General features: G+C 35.7%; 1 protein-coding gene and 1 non-coding gene across 2 annotated transcripts; one reads left to right on the forward strand and one right to left on the reverse strand.

The window, feature by feature from the left end:
* Positions 1–12542: 12542 nt before the first annotated feature.
* On the reverse strand, positions 12543–12649 carry LOC112496144 (small nucleolar RNA R71). The gene has a single exon (XR_003062627.2). It is a non-coding gene; the product is annotated as a small nucleolar RNA R71 (small nucleolar RNA).
* A 250-nt stretch (positions 12650–12899) lies between these two features.
* LOC107174497 (uncharacterized) lies at positions 12900–14639 on the forward strand. Its single transcript, XM_052432671.1, has 2 exons — positions 12900–13446; positions 13558–14639. Exons 1-2 carry the CDS (start codon positions 12900–12902, stop codon positions 14637–14639), a joined length of 1629 nt encoding a protein of 542 aa, XP_052288631.1.
* The last annotated feature ends 3487 nt before the right edge of the window (positions 14640–18126 follow it).

Consider the following 18126-nt stretch of genomic DNA (forward strand, 5'->3'; position numbering starts at 1 on the left):
TTCACCCCAAGTGTTTATCACACTTGTCCACTTACAATTTGATGAGAAATGAAAATCACAACAATGAAACTCTCTTTAAGAGTGGATAACAAATTATAGCTCAATAATGATTCAATAAATGATGATTTACGAAATGGAAGCTCAATATATGTTATATGATCTTATTTTTGCTTGCATTAGTTCTTAAAATGAAGTTAGAGTTGAGTTTTTATAGTTAAAGCCCGAAAACTAGCCGTTATAGCCAAATTCCAGCACCCAAGCGGTTAGCCGCTTGATTTATCCGGCTAGCCACTTGTAACAGTGATATTACTGTTATTTTTGAATTTTGCTACAACAACACTGTTCACTAAAATTACACTTTGTCCCAAAACTTTCTATAATTCTATTATGGCCCAAAATGTCATAACACTTTGCAAATAGGTCCAATTTCAGAAATTCTTAATAATAGTTGTCTTCCCAAAACTTTTTAAAATTATGCTATGGCCCCAAATATACTATTATTTCTCAAAGAAGTCCTTTTTAACATAATACCCATATTTTTCAAAGTTCTCAAAATCTTTCACTTTAGTCCAAAAATTCATAAATTATAATATGGCCCAAAACATTTCAAATGTTTGTAAAAAGGTCCAACTCTGAAATTCAATAATAATACTTATTAAAATCAAAGATTTCAAAACCTGCATTTGACAGCCTGCATTTTCCAAATGGTTAACTGGCTCAACGGTTTCACGAGAAATTTATGGGAAAAGTGGTAACTCCCTCTTTCTATATTGATATCAACGATTTCTCTGATATTACTATATGTGGTAGAACTTTGCCTCAAATGCTAAGACAATGGGATAAAGCTTTAGGCATTGAAGAACGAATCTATGAAAATTTAGTTAAGGTGTTTTACTGTAATATGGAGATTTCTGTTAATCGAAAAGATAGAGTCGTAACACATGTTGGAGGTGTTAGGATTGAGTTCGATATGTTTGAGCTTAATCGTATTCTTGGAATATCATGTGAGGGGTTAAATCTGTATACTGTTAGAAAAGAGCTTCACTTTAGTCAGTTTACTCACATTGAGGGAGTTAGGAATATCTGTAGACGTCGCGATCTCTCTAACGAGGTCTGCTCATTGTCCTTTCGGTCTCAATTGTTACCTTTCCAAGTCCGTATTCTTCACAGTATTCTCCAGCACATAATTACACCCAGGCATGGACATGCTGATGAGGTGACTAGATTAGATGTCGGTTTACTTGACTCTCTCATCCGAGGAAGGCAAGTGCACCTTTCATTCACAATTGTGCGTCATATGCTCTCTACCACCGCAGTGTCTAACAGGTCTCTTCCATGTGGTAGCATTATTAGTAAGATTCTACGATACTTTCATGTTCCTTTGACCGAACCTGTCTATGTTGAGACCAAAAAGTTGGGTAGGGAAATAATTTCGGGGATTGGTTTTCATTTGAGGCAAGGCAAGTGGATCAAGGTTACCTCCTCTAAGAATAAGGATACTTTGGTAGCTCCGGATGATAACCGCATGCTCAATGACGTTTATTCTGAGGATGAGTTACCCGACTTTCGTCTTGGCGCTAGACCACGTGCCCCCCGCCGAGCAGCAGCAGAAGTATCATCCTCTCAGGATGACGAGCCAGCCGAGCCAGCCGAGCCAGCTATGCCTCCTGCAGCATTGACCGTTCCTGAGGATCGCATTTAGCAGCTTTTCGACAGAGTGGATTTCTTGTCCCAGCAGCAGCAACAGCTTTAATTTGACTTTGCGACCTTTCGGCAGCAAATGTTAGATCAGCAAATGGAGTTACTTGCTAGCCAGCGCCGTATTCTTGGTCACCTTGGTTATGATCCCGGCATTTCCTCTTCACCGCCCCTATCTTAGTTTTCTGCACCTTTGCATTTCGCACAAACATTACTCATCTCATGTAGTTGTTGTGGTACTTATTGATTTTGATTATGCTTGTGATGCTTTTATGATGTTTTTGTTTGATATGTGGACTTTATTTATGATTGAGTTGATTTTGATGATATGTTTTGGTTGTTGCTTATGATTATGTTGATTTTGTTGGTATGGAGGTTGGTTGCTAAATTGGAATTTATATGGGAGTGTTTTAATTATTTTTGTTGTTAAGGATATGTTCATTTTTAAGGGGAGATTCTACCGAATTTTTTTTTTTACCATGGGTAATTTCTAAACTTCTCTTTTTAATCTTTTCGCGCTTATTTCTTTTTTATGATAAAGGGGGAGATAATTTATCAATTTGTTCTGTTAAATTTTTATTTTTTTTATGAGGTCAAAAATTGATGGGCACATATTTAGGGGGAGTTAAATTCTATAAATATTTCACTTAGGGGGAGCACATATTTAAGGGGAGCAAAATTGCACAAGTATTTTCTTGAAAAGTTTGTCATCATAAAAAGGGGGGAGATTGTTAACATAAATATTTCTTTATTGTTGATTTTGATGATAACAAACTTGATTAAGATTGATTAATCTTTTAAAAGCTCAAAATAGTTTTCATATACTTTTAAATCATCATTCTCACTTTATAAAGGCTTTATATTCTATGAAAATGCTTTTGGTTATTCTCATGATAATGGTTTCAATTGAAAAAGCTTTGAGAATTTTGATAAATAACAAGTATTGCTTAAAATCCTGAAAATGGACCTATTTAAAAAGTTTTATAAAGTTTTGGGCCATAGTATAATTTTATAATGTTTTAGGGCCAAACTATAATTTTGTAAAAATAGTTCACTGTAGCAGTCACTGTAGAAAATGACAATCCGACATTTTGATAATGGCTCGCCGACATTGAACAGAATTGAAGATTAGTCTCTGGACACTAACGGCGATCCGACAATTTGAAAATCCAGCCCAACGATCATATTGTCCAGTCAAACGGCGATCCGATATCTAGTTAACGGCGATCCGATAATGAGCAGAAAGTCAATAACATCTAGTTTTCAGCTCCAACTATAAATAAACTCAATCAAATTCAAACTTTAACGATTCCAACAATTATTATTGAGCAATGTCTTGAGCATACAACATTCATTGTGCCTTAAATTCTTGTATTCATCTCATTTACTCACACTTTGAATCTTCATTTGTAATCAAACACATTGTGTGAAGAGATTTATTTTATAACATTCTTTAAAATCAAATTGAGTGATTGTAAGTGTTGGAATACACTTGGATTAAGAGATTGGGGATTATCTCTTGTTGTAAAGATTTATTGACACATTAGAAGTCAAGTGTAAGCATTTGAAGTCTTAGAGGCTTTCTTAGTGGAATCCTCATACCTGAAAAGCTTGGAGGCGTGGACGTAGGCGAGGTTGGCCGAACCACGTAAAAATCCCCGTGTTTGAATCTCTCTTCCCTTATCTTTTTATATTGTGATAAATTTATTTGTTAATTACTTTAAATTCGTTTTAGATTTGCATTAAGTTCTTTTTATTAGAATTGAATAATTTTTAGAATCCCAATTCACCCCCCCTCTTGGGTTGCATAACTAGAATTTCACTACCATCAAGCTAGACAAAAATGAGAAAGGTAAGGAAGTTGATATCAAGACTTGTCGAGGTATGATCGGATCCTTACTCTACTTGACTGCTAGTAGACCTGATATTATGTTTAGTATATGCTTGTGTGCTAGATTTCAATCTTGTCCTAAAGAGTTGCACATGCTTGCTGTCAAACGAATTTTTCGATATTTGATTGGCACCATTAATCTTAGTCTTTGGTATCCTAGGGGAACTCATATTGACTTAACTTGTTATTCAGATACCGACTTTGCCGGATATAAGGTTGATAGAAAAAGTACTAGTGGGACATGTCACTTCCTAGGTCATTCACTTGTCTCTTGGTTTAGTAAGAAGCAAAACTCGGTTGCTCTTTCAACCACCGAGGCTGAATATATAGCCGCTGGTAGTTGTTGTGCACAAATCCTTTGGATGAAACAAACTCTTAGAAACTATGGTATTAATTTTGATCAAATACCTGTCTTATGTGACAATACTAGTGCTATTAATCTATCCAAGAATCCCATTCAACATTCTAGGCCTAAGCATATAGAAATTAGGTATCACTTCCTTAGAGATCATGTTTAAAAAGGAGATGTTGTAATTAAATTTGTTTATACTGAAAATCAACTTGCAGATATCTTTACAAAACCTCTTAGTGAAGAGCATTTTATAAAGATAAGACATGAGCCTGGAATGATGAATGTTGCATCTTGAATTATGATTTGTTGATTAAGTTGATACGTTTGTTCTTGTATGCATTTATGTTTCATTTATATTTAAATGGCTTATTGAAAAGTTTTAAATCACAAAATGATTTAAAATTGATCAATTTTAAGCCAAAAATAAAATGGTGTGTATAATACAAGTCTAAGAGTCAAAATGATTTCCAAAGATTAACTGTCTTTCAACCGGAAAACCATTTTTCTTAATGATTATTCTTTGGATCACATTCGGATAACCAGATTGGAAATCCGAAAAGCCAGATTTGTAAAGCTTCTTTTTTGCCTTAAAACCGGACAACCAGTTCTTCAAACCTGTAAGCCGAATTGCTTTTGAAAATTTTTTGGAAAATATCCAGTCAACCGGTTAGGGAATTCGGAAAACCAGTTTCAGTTTTTGAACTCACTGCATCATAACCGGATAGCCGGTTATCTAATCGGAAAAGCCGAATTTGCAAACCCTTTTTTTGCCTCAAAACCGGACAATCGGTTCCTCTATCCGGAAATTCGAATTCGCGTAACTAATCTACTGCCTCACAAAGAGCTAGCCGGTTATGTAATCCGGTAAGCCGAATTCGTGAAGTTCTGCCTCAAAACCGGCCAGCCAGTTCTTCTAACTTGTAAGCCGAATTCGTGTGCCATATAAACTGTTCTTCTTTCTCCTTCATTCGGCCAACCGGATAGCTCTCTCTCTCTCAAAGCCGTTTACTTCTCACTCTTTCCAAAATCCATCATCTTCCTATTTTTCCGAATCAAATTGAGTCACAAAAATCATTCCCCATCACTTTGTATGCTCTAAATCATCCTTAAACTTCATTTTCTTCACCTAAATTTCTAGATCCCAAATTCAATCGAGGTTTTCAACCAAAATTTCTCTCTTTAGATTTCATATTCTTAGGCAATTTTTGAACCGAATTACAGCGCACAATCTCTTTCAATCCTCATCATCTTTCTTCTCATTGATCGTTTTAACTTCAAATCAATCAAAATCACAATGTCAAGCTCACAGTCGGTTCGAGGAAAAGGCAAAGAACCGGTTCAACAAACCAACTAGTCATGGCAAGAAGGGGGCAACTTTGTGTCCGTACATTTTCAAAACAAGCATTTAGTCAAACGGTTTCACCAAAGCTTCATGACCCGTGAAGTACGCTCTTCATTTTTCGTTTTACCGGATTGGCTTCATAGACTCAATATTAGTCATAGAAATTTGTATCAATTGTTGGAAGAAGTTGGTTGGATTAATGTACTTATGATTCAGGAGAATGTGTATCCCGACTTAGTGAAAGTGTTTTACTCGAATATGGACATTTTCGAGGAGAAAAAGAATCGAGTAATCACTATGGTTGGAGGAGTGTTGATTGATTTTGATGTTTTGGAGTTAAATTCAATTCTAGGATCCTCCGATTATGGCTTAGAAATCTTCTCGCCTAGGAAATCTTCCAAACTTGATAGTTTTGTTCATGTTGACGCCGTTAGAAATATATGCCGGCATAATGACCTTTCTGTTGAAAATTGCACCATTCATTTTCGCACTCAATGCCTATGTCTCCAATCTCGGATTTTGCTTCGTTTTATTCAGTCTATTGTACTTCCTAGATCAGGGCATTTGGATGAGGTTTCTCATATGGATGTTTCTTTGATTGATTGAAACCTGCGACGTCGTCCGGTTAATTTGGGGTATACCATTATCCGAACTATGCTTTTCATTCCTAACTTGATTACTCATTCCCTTCCGTATGGTCATTTTTTCACTCGGATCCTTAAATACTTTAAGGTTTCGATTAATGAACCATCATGCAAACCCTCTAAGAGTATCGGGGATGAAGCTGTATATGCCTTAGGATTTTAGTGGAAGAATAGAACTTGGGTAAAATTTACTGAAAATAAGTTTACTTTTCTTGCTCCGAGTGATGATCGGTCACTCAACGTTGTGGTTCATGCTGATCAACTTCCTGATTTCTCACTCTCATTTCGGGGCCAGTGTAGATGCCGAGACTCTCCAGTGTCTGCCTCTGCATCCGCTTTACCTACTTCTAGCGAGGTTACTCTTTAGCAGCTTGTGGATGAGGTGAGGACACTCTCTGTGCAGCAGACTGAGTTTCAGCAGCAGCAGCAACAACTCATTCATGGATAACGCCTCCTCTTTGGGCACTTTGGCATTCCATATCCGTATCCTCCTCCATCACCACCATCCTCACCACCTCAGCAGTCTCTTATGCTTGTATTTGGATACACCTACATTTCATTTACTACTTTATGTACTTTTATTTTCGATTATATGGATGGTTGTTATGTTGTTGGATTATGTGTTTGTTTTGGATGATATGGATCTGTTTTGATTGTTTGTTATGTTGTTTACTTATGTTTTGGATATTTTTTAACTAATATGCTTGTATTGAGATTTTGATGATTGATAGGGGGAGCTTTTATTATTTTTTATGATAAAGGAGGATATATAATATGTAAAGGGGAAATATGAGAAATTCATTTGTTCTAAAAAATATTCATATGCACTTATGCAGAGGGAGTCTTTTAAATCTTTTTGAAATTAGTCTCTAACCTTGCATTGATTAAGGGGGAGCTTTTCATAAATAAATTAAATTTTTATAACGTGTTTTGTCATCATAAAAAAGTGGAAGATTGTTAGTCTATATGGCTATAAATATTGATTTTGATGATAACAAACCACATGTTTTTGGTTGAACAAAAATTTGTTCATTGTGCTTTTATAATAAGAAAATGATTTTATGGAGTTAAGTTGTTTTTTTCAAGTTGTGGACCAAAATGAAAGAATTTTACAATCTTTGATTTTAATAAATATTATTTTCAATTTTAGATTTGGACCTATTTGAAACTATTTAAATATTTTGGGCCATTCTATAATTTCACATAGTTTGGGCAATACCATAATTTCACATAGTTTGGGCGATATCATAATTTCAAAAATTTTTGGGATTAACAAAGTATTACTTATAAATTCCAAAATTGGACTTATCTAAAAAGATTGATAACGTTTTGGGGCATAATACAATTATATAAAGTTTTGGGGTCAAACTATAATTTTAGAAAATAGTGCACTGTACCCATTACTGTAGCAAGCAGCTAACCGGATATGACAAGCGACTAGCCGAATTTTGGGCAGTAAGCTTTTGGAACATAAGCGGCTATCCGGATTTCGCAAGCGACTATCCGGATTTCAAAAGTGGCTATCCGGATATGAAAAGCGGCATGCTGGATGTTCTGAAATTCAAGTTTTTGTTGTAATGGTAACATAAAAGTGGCTAACTGGATTCCATAAACAGTAAGCCGGTTATCACCAAAATGTGCATAACGGCTAGTTTTTGAGCTCAAACTATATAAACTCAAATCCAATTCATTTTCAAGCTCTCTAGAAAGCAAAAACAAAAAGCACACAAAATATGTTGAGCTCTCAATTCGCAAATCATTATGCATTGAATCATTTTTGTTCTTCAATTTGTACATCTACTCTTTCAGAGAGTTTTTGTAGTAATTTTCATTTCTTCATCTTAATTGTGAGTGTTTGAGTGTGTGAGACACTTGAGTGAAGAGATTGAGAGATAATCTCTTTGTTGTAAAGGTTCATTGACACCTTGAAGTCAATTGTAAGCATTTGAAGCCTTGGAAGGCTTGGATAGTGAAATCCTCAAGCTTGGATCACTTGAAGGCGTGGACGTAGGCGGTGATTGTCGAACCACGTAAAAATTCGTGTGTTTATTTCTCTTCTCTCTTACTCATTTGTTATTGTGCTTTTATTGAACTTATTGCTTTCAAATTTTTTAAGGCGTTAGATTAGATTGTTGTGTGGTTTTGTTAGGATAATTTTTAAAATACCAATTCACCCCCCCTCTTGGGTTGCACACTTGTATTTCAGAGATTGTTGGCCAATCAACCTAATTCTAGAAGGACTTGGACGTTAATTTGAGACAAGACCTATGTATATATAACAGCATTCGGCTGCAAGAGGGGAATGCATACGGGCACGCAGAGACGCATAAGTTGGAGATATTGGGTGGTGGTCACCATATCATGCATTCTTTTGGTTTTATTGTTCTCCATCTAGTATATTAGGGTTAAGGATGATGTCTTGTTCAATGAAATAAATTACTTTGTATTTAACTAATTGTCCCTAAATATAAGCCTTAATATTTATGGTTTTTATTTCATGTATTTAATTGGATATTGTTAAATATTTTCACTAATTCTTTTGTGCATTATTTATTGTTAGAACTAATATTCAACTAAATTTATGCCTAGGTCTATAAAATTTATACAATTATCTTTGATTCAACGTCTTTCATTAAATTATTTAAATGAGTGTTCAAGAAAACTAACTTTTTGTTATCACACCATTAAGCAAAAAAAGAACATACATAAAATTACTTTCAACTATGCTAGAATTATAATTAGCTTAGATTACTTTTAGTTCTCCTTACATTAACAATTTATTATTTTTGGTTCTCCTAGCTGTTGAGTATTAGAAAATGTATATTTATAAAGGAGAAAATTATTATTTTACATTTCAAGTCTTACTAACACTTCTACTTTTATGTATTTTAGTCTCTTGTAATTTAATTATGTGTGTTTTATTTTAATTAAGTATTTTATATATTTTAGGGGTATCATGGTCATCTTACAATGAACGAGAGTTCAGACAGCAAAACGGACGTCAGTTTGAACTCAGGACAGTCGAAAACCTTAGGATGAGCGTAAAAGGAAAAATGGCACTGTTCATATGTACAGTACTATTCACATGTACGGTACTGTCTACATTACTGTTCACGACACTGTTCACATAGACGGATCGATTACGTGGCATTAACTGATGATGTGGCATTGACTGATGAGGTGTGACGATCTTGTTGGCCTAAAATTCTTATGTACTGTTGATCGGTGATGTGACAGCATGTTAATGGACCAAAAATCGCGCGTACGGTACATGCATATACACAGGATTATAACCAAACCGCGTCACTGTTCAAATTGCGTCACTATTCAAACCGCGTGGTCAAACCATGTGGTCAAACCACGTACTGTTGACTGATGACGTGGCGCAATCCTGAGCGTCCGAAATGTTTTTGATCCAATGACCATGATTTACTCAATGTATCTAGAAAATGGGGCTCTCCCCCCCTAATTTGGCATCCCTGAATTCATTTTTGAGCTCAATGTTCTGTAATTCCTTCTCCTTCTTGTAGTTTCTACGTATTTTAATAAATTTCTATTTTACCCTAGTTCAATTATGAGTAGCTAATTTTCTTTCAAACTTGTGTTGAAGGTGAAGTCTCAACATGTACAATGGGCTTTATTTGGTAAATTTATTTTCTCTTCCCCTCTAATTTTTGTGGATGTTTTGACTTTTCGTCGAAAAATAATAATAATACCGCCCTGGTTTCACCGGCTCCTTAGTACAAGGTTATTATTATTTGACACGATAAGCCCTTAGCACCATATTGATTAGAGTGTGGTTCATGAGGTGTGATTCCCCCCTCATGATTTAATTGGTACTAATAAGGAATATTTAGCCCATGGTGCATGTTGATGCAGATCCAGATACACAAGCGCTTCAATTATAAATTACTTTCACCACAAATCCAACCACCCACATAGAAAATTAATTCTACACGTAATTAAAATCCACCTCCTCGTGGGATCGATACTTATCTCCATTAATCTATTCTACAATAGATTCGTGCACTTGCGAGTTTAATAAAATTTGCACAACAAGTTCTTATAATTTTTTTTCTTATTTAAAAAAAAAAGAGTGAATCTGCATTCTAAGGTTAGTATTTCTTTTCTTTTTCTCTTCTTCAAAATTCTGTAATTTAATTTTCAAGTTATTTTTTTGTAATTTTTGGTTTATCTTATTAATTTATTTTAATTTTAGCTAATTGTTTTCACGAATTTTTTTTTAGTGTGTTTTCATAGTAAACACTTCACACACACAAACACGTTAAAAATAAAGTGAAATGGATTTGCAACAACAACAAGCACCACAGGAGAGGCCATTTAAGGATTACTTCAGTCCCTTAGCTAATTTGAGCACATCATGCATAAGTGATAACTCTCTGAAATGAGAGTTATCATGGCACTTTTAAACTTAAATCAATAATGCTTAGAAAGTAAATGATGTGTTTCTATTGCATTTTTGTTACATTTTGCATAAATATTCATTTTAGTTTAGTCTTAATAAGTTTTGCTTAATTTAAAGTAATTCGTGCTTAAATTGTGTGCATAATTGTAGGTTTCCAGAAGCAGAATTCATGGAAGGAATGTTGATGCAATAGGCTTGCAAAAATAAGAACATGACTACAAAAGAATTGAAACGAATCTGGAACAGTGCAGTTGCTGTAGCCGTTGCTGTAGCAATCATTGCTGTAGCCGTTGCTGTAGCAATCATTGCTGTAGCCGTTACTATAGCAATCCTGGAACAATTCCGTGCAGGATACTTGCAGAATTGCAATCTGCAGTTTCCTAATCTAACTTATGCGCGCCCTAGGCTTCCGTTTACCCTAATTTTCAGTTATCAAAGAAGCACACATCATAAGGAATAGGGAGAGCCGTCACCCAAGGAGAAAACACAAAGAAACAAAAGAAAAACAAGATTCAAGAGAGAGATTGAAGGCCACACAAGAGGAAAAATTGCAGAGATCAATTGGGAGCCCAATCCTTCTTATCCTTCTCTTGTTTTCGTGTTTTCTATTTATTCATGGGGATGTGTTTCATAGCTGAAACTTTGTTCTTTATTTTTCTTTTGCAAACCATGAACTAAATTTAATTGTGGTTGAGTGATAAACAATCTTGATGGTTTATTGACTGAATATATGTGTTTCTGCATGTTTGCTGTAGCAGTTTATTTTGATAGTATTTATTTTTATTCATTATTTCGGTTGATCACCCATTTAATGATACAAGTTAGGAGAGAAACGCAAAAGCACCTATCTTAGTGGAACATATCAGAGCAATACTTGGTTTTAGATTGGGTTTCCTAGATTGAGTTTAACTTATCTCAAAGGGGCCATGCTTAATCTAAAATTAGTGATGAACTAGACATAGGGATTCACCTTGTAGGGTAAATAGAACCTAAGCATGTAATGCTATATCTTATGTTGGCATAACAATTTATCACTGTTAGGTTACATATAGATATAAGATATCCAACATACGACGGCTAAGGATGCATAAAGATTCTGCCCAGTGCTGTAGCAGATACTGCAGCAACCGAGCCAACCATTAGAAAATAATCAAGACTATTAGGAGAGTTTATTCACTCAACTACTTTATATTCCCATTGATTTTATCCTTGAGAATGATGTGATAATTTACTTTGTTGCATTTTACTTATTACGTTTTGATTTTAATTAGTATATTAGTTTCATTAATTGTTTTTATTTTATTTTAGCACAAAATCTACACTGTTAAGATTGATGTAGCAAATCTGATAACATCAATCCCTGTGGAGACGATCTTGAATACTCATCACTTTATTACTTGTTGTGTACACTTGCACATTGACACCAATAGCATTAGTATTTATACACCAACAAGTTTTTGGCGCCGTTGCTGGGGATTGATTGTTCATTGTGATTTGTGAAATTAGTTTTAACGGTGCTAAGTTTTAATTTTATTTTGATTTGTTTATTTTGTTGACATAGGTGATCTAGCAACCCTTGCATGTGCAAATATAAATCTATTGAATTCCAATTTGATCCAGAAATTGAAAGAACCGCAAGGAGATTGAAAAGAGAGCATCGGGAATTACAAGCTGCTGTAGCAATGAATGATTTGCAAGATTTGAGAAACTCGAACCGTAGAGAAGGGATACAACCAATCAATGTACATGAAGGTCTGAATGGACAATGTGTTCAAAGGCAACCAGGGAACAACAATATTATTCACATGGCGAACGATAGAGATAGAGCCATTCAAGACTACGCAGTGTTGACTCCTCAAGCCATACATCCGGGAATAGTTAGACCCGACGTTCAAGCTGACAATTTTGAACTCAAACCCATGATGTTTCAGATGTTTCAAACAGTGAGGCAATTTAATGGTTTGCCATCCGAAGATCCTCATTTACACCTTAAGTTATTTCTGGAAGTGAGTGATGCTTTCAAGATTGCTGGAGCATCGCAAGAAGCATTGAGACTCAGACTTTTCCCATTTTCTTTGAGAGACCGAGCAAGAGCATGGTTGAATTCTCTACCACCAGATTTTATCACTACATGGAATGATTTGACTAACAAATTTTTGATGAAATACTCCCCGCCAACCAAGAATGCAAAGTTAAGGAACGAGATCACATCTTTCCATCAACTTGAAGATGAGAGCTTGTGTGATGCATGGGAGAGATTTAAGGAGTTACTCAGAAGATGTCCTCATCATGGTATTCTTTGCTGCATATAGTTGGAAACTTTTTATAATGGTCTCAACCCAAGCACTAGATTGATGGTGGATGCTTCAGCAAATGAGGCTTTGTTATATAAGTCTTATAATGAGGCTTATGAAATTTTGGAGAGGATTGCTAACAACAATTATCAGTGGCCATCAACCAGACAAGCTGCAACAAGAGGAACAATATGAGTTCATAACATAGATGCCTTGACAGCATTGTCAGCCCAAGTAACTTCATTAACAAACATGGTGAAAGTTATGACCACTGTTCCAGCAAGTGTCAACCTAGTTGCCGAGGTCTCTTGTGTTTATTGTGGAGAGGGACACTTATTTGATAATTGTCCTGGGAATCTAACTTCAGTCAATTACATGGGCAGCTTCAATAAACAGAACCAGGACAATCCATACTCAAACAACCCTGGATGGAGACAGCACCCGAACTTTTCATGGAGTTATCAGAACCAGACTGCTACAGCACCTAGTGGACATAACAGACTTGCTCAACCACCTGGATTTTATCAGCAAAATCAAGAGCAAAGAAACATTAATAATGATCAACTTAGCTCCCTTGAAGCTTTGATTAAGGATTATATTGTGAAGAATGAAGCGGTTGTCCAAAGTCATGCTTTATCTTTGAGAAACTTGGAAAACCAAATTGGACAGCTTGCTACAGCATTAAGCAACAAACCTCAAGGCAGTTTACCTAGCAACATAAAGAACCCAAGAAGAGAAGGGAAAGAGCACTGCAAAGTGATTAACTTGAGATATGGAAAGGATATTGATAGTTCAGTTGGTGTACAAAAAAGAAGAATTGAGTCCAACAAAGGCAAAGAGGACACTTAAGTAGAGAAGGAGTCACAATTTTTCACTTTTCAAAATGCAAATCGACACATCTCTACTACAGCATCTGCAGAAAATTATGATCCAACACCTAGTGGTGAGGCAGCTACAACATTAACATCAACAGAACCGAGTAAAGCAAAAGAGAAGCAGTCTGTACAACCTGTTGCAGCACAGCAGTTTAGACACCCACCACCCTTCCCTCAAAGATTTCAGAAGCAACAACAAGACAAACAGTTCAGCAGAATCTTGGGAGTGTTGAAACAACTACATATCAATATCCATTTTGTGGAAGTTCTAGAGCAAATGCCAAACTATGCGAAAATTTTGAAGGATATTTTGATAAAGAAAATAAGACTTGGAGAGTTTGAAACATCTGCTTTAACACAAGAGAGCAGCAGAATGCTTCAGAGTAAGATACCACAGAAGATGAAGGATCCAGGAAGCTTCACAATCCCATGCTCCATAGGCACTAAATACAGTGGCAAAGCACTTTGTGATTTAGGGGCTAGCATCAATCTCATGCCTTCATCAGTGTTTAAGCAATTGGGAGTTGGTGAATGTAGACCAACAACAATGACTTTACAACTTGCTGACAGATCTCATGCATATCCAGAAGGAAAGATTGAAGATGTGTTGGTGAAGGTGGATAAATTTATATTTCTGGTGGATTTCATTGTGCTAGACTTTGAGGCAGACAAAGAAGTGTCAATCATTCTAGGGAGACCTTTCTTAGACACAGGAAAGACTTTAATTGATGTTAAAAAAGGAGAATTAACCATGAGGGTGAATGACCAGCAAGTTACATTCAATGTGCTGGATGTCATGAAGAGTCCCGATGAGATTGAAGATTGTAATTTTATCAGTGTTGTGGACTTTGTTGTAGTAGAGAGATTACATAGTTGCTGCAGTAAGGAAGAAATCAGTGCTGTAACATTTAAAGAACTTGATGATGAAGATCATGAAGCAGCTAACATAGCATGGTCAGGGGAGAAGCAACCCTTCAGAATTGACGAGCAAATCCAGCAAAGGGAACTCACTCCATACCAACAAGAATTCAAGGTTAATAGGCTGAGAGTGAAGCACTATATGGGAGATGATATGAACAACCTAAAGAATGATCGGTTCTTGAAGGATCTAGGTTGAGGAAATAAGAAAGGTCAGGCTGAAAGACCTAAAATCAAGCGCTAATTGGGAGGCAACCGAATAAGGGAAGTTGTTTCAAGTTTTTATGGCATGGAATTTAGCATTTAAATTATTTAATTTGTCTTTTTGTTATTTTAATTGTGCATCTAATTTTTTATGTCTTTATGTTACATTGTAGCAAGTAAAAAAAAAATGTGGGCAAAAAGAGTAGGAGGGAATTACTGCAGCATCACTTACAGCATAACATAGCAGAAGATTCTCAAACAACAGAGGCATTCTTGCTTTTACAGCAGCAAATGGATTGATAAGATTTTATGATAAGGAGCGTTTGAGAAGTGGATCAAAGAAGAAGTGACCCTTTACAGCCTATGCTGCAGCAGTGCTTCCAGCAACAGGGGAGTATCCCCATACCTACTAGTTTATTTTACTTCTTTCTGCAAAACTTTTCTTTCATTTAGTGTTAATTTTCTAATTCATTCTACATGTCCTTTTATTTAGAGTATGCATGTCTGGTTTATGTGGTTTTGTTTTGTGTGATTGTGAGGACACAGCACCACTCAAATTTGAGGGGGGGGGGGTTGTGTTTCTGAGTGCATGTGTTTATGTTTGTGTTGTGTGTTGTGTGAAGCTCTGTTATCTAATATTTGTGTATAGATTTGAAAACCTAATGAAGATAAATTGAGTGTTATTCAGTATTTATGAGAATGCCAAGTAGAGATAGTTATAAATGGAGGTTGAAATTCTGTCCCGACACTTAGACTTTGGTTGAGTTTTATGAGAATGATGTAGCAGAGCCAGGAAAACAAAAAAAAAAGAGTAGAAAATATCTCAAGTTTGGGGGAAAATTTTTGTTGGATTGTGCCTGTTATTAAATAAATTCTGCTCCAATGGTTTAAGTTGTTGAGTAACCAAGGTTGAGTATGCACCCCATATGCAAACTTGAGTCCAAAGGCAACAAGAGCTATGAGCAGTGCTACAACAATTATATAAAAAAAATTATGATGAAGGAATAAAAAATAAAGAGGTATGCTGCCTAGGATACTGAGTAACCTGGTCTGTTCATGACCCCCATGTTCAACCTTGAGTCAAAGGCATCCAAAGGTAAGACATAGATATAACATCCTGAATGCGTTACTGTAGCAACTCTGACATGTACTTTGAATGAGTAATTGGGTGTCGTCATTACAAGTGATAGGCATTCACATGAAAGCTCAATGTTGCATTGAAGGGTTTAACTGAAAAAAAAAATATTATTGTTGTAGCACAATTTGAGTATATTTGTGATTTCTGCTCCCCCATATGTGAATATATTTGTGTTCTACCTTTGAATTATATGCAATGTCTCTGTAATGTTGTAACACCTCTAGAATTTGACCAAAGTGGCACACACACACTTTGGACAGAATGAGGCCTAAGTCTAAAACTGAACTGCTATGGCTATTTTGTATGATTAAGAGTGTGATCTGAGGGTAGAAGAATCCTTGCAAATTTGATGACAGAGCTAAGTTATTTGTTGCATGATTGTGTGATTGAAGTGTGAATGTTGTTGTCATGACTTGAGGACAAGTAATGGTTTAAGTTTGAGGGTGTGATAACTCTATGAAATGAGAGTTATCATGGCACTTTTAGACTTAAATCAATAATGCTTAGAGAGTAAATAATGTGTTTCTATTGCATTTTTGTTACATTTTGCATAAATATTCATTTTAGTTTAGTGTTAATAAGTTTTGCTTAATTTAAAGTAATTCGTGCTTAAATTGTATGCATAATTGTAGGTTTCCAGAAGCTTACAATTCATGGAAGGAATGCTGATGCAATAGGCTTGCAAAAATAAGGAAAGAACATGACTACAAAAGAATTTAAACGAATCTGGAATAGTGCAGTTGTTGTAGCCGTTGCTGTAGCAACCATTGTTGTAGTCGTTGCTGTAGCAATCCTGGAACAATTCCGCGCGGGATACTTGCAGAATTGTGATCTGCAGTTTCCTAATCTGACTTATGTGCGCCCTAAGCTTCCGTTTACCCTAATTTTCAGTTATAAAAGAAGTACACATCATAAGGAATAGGGGGAGCCGTCACCCAAGGAGAAAAACACAAAGAAACAAAAGAAAAACAAGATTCAAGAGAGATTGAAGGCCACACAAGAGGAAAAATTGCAGAGATCAATTGGGAGCCCAATCCTTCTTATCATTCTCTTGTTTTCGTGTTTTCTATTTATTCATGGGGATGTGTTTCATGGCTGAAACTTTGTTCTTTATTTTTCTTTTGCAAACCATGAACTAAATTTAATTGTGGTTGAGTGATAAACAATTTTGATGGTTTATTGACTGAATATATGTGTTGCTGCATGTTTGCTGTAGCAGTTTATTTTGATAGTATTTATTTTTATTCATTATTTCGATTGATCACCCATTTAATGATACAAGTTAGGAGAGAGCCGCAAAAGGGCCTATCCCATGATACAACATTCTATGGCCTAGAAAATGAAGACCCATATAATCATCTAAATGATTTTCATGCTGTTTGTCAAACTTTTAAATATGAGAAAATTTTAGATGATGATGTTAAACTCAAACTATTCTCATTTTCTTTAAAGGATAGAGCGCGTTCATGGCTCAATACATTGGCTGCTAATAGCATTACATCATGGGAACAAATGGTAATGAAATTTTTGAATAAATATTTTCCAGTGCATAAAACCAATGCTATTTGCAGGAAAATCTCAGAGTTTACTCAAAGAGACGACGAGCAGTTTTTTGAAACATGGGAGCGATTCAATGGGCTACTCTTGAAGTGTCCACATCAGGGGTATGAGAAATGACACCAATGCCAATACTTTTTGGAGGGATTATTGCCGCATGTGCAAGAATGGCTAATGGCAACAAATGGAGGAGAGCTAATGTCAAAAAGTGCATCAGAGATTTGGGAATTCTTCCAGTGACAAGCGGATAATTCCCAACAACGGAGTCGATCACTCAAGAATACTAGAAGAATTAAGGGAGTAAATGAGGTTCACATTAGTGAGTCAAGTTCAGAAATTAAAGAAGTCAAAGCGATAATTGAAGGTCTCTCTTGACAAATAGCATCGTTATCGACTGGTAAATCAACATAGCCACATGACCATGACTCATACTCAAATCAAGCCAATGCCATAAGTGTAATGAGAAAACTATCAAATTACAACCCATACTCCAATACATATAACCATGGATGGAGAGACCACCTTAATTTTTCATGGTCTCAATGATTCCAATAGAATGGACTAGCAGCTCCAGCTCCACCAATGCAACCAATTCCTCAAGTTCCACAAGCTCCTCAAGCCTATCAGCCCCCATTTAGACTATACAATCAGAATTAGAATTACTCTCAACCCAGACCATGGAAGGATTCATTCCAGAATCTCAAGAATCTTACTCACTCCACAATTGAGCAACATAACCGCACCATTGATGAACTACGAAATGAGATGAGAGCAGACTTTAACTCAC

Source organism: Citrus sinensis, chromosome 8 (assembly GCF_022201045.2).
Source record: "Citrus sinensis cultivar Valencia sweet orange chromosome 8, DVS_A1.0, whole genome shotgun sequence".
Lineage (NCBI taxonomy): Eukaryota > Viridiplantae > Streptophyta > Magnoliopsida > Sapindales > Rutaceae > Citrus > Citrus sinensis.

Coding starts and splice junctions, on each gene's coding strand:
- LOC107174497 (XM_052432671.1), top strand. CDS start 12,900: ATGGTGAAAGTTATGACCACTGTTCCAGCAAGTGTCAACCTAGTTGCC. Junction 13,447..13,557: donor GGATATTGATAGTTCAGTTG/GTGTACAAAAAA, acceptor TCTCTACTACAG/CATCTGCAGAAAATTATGAT.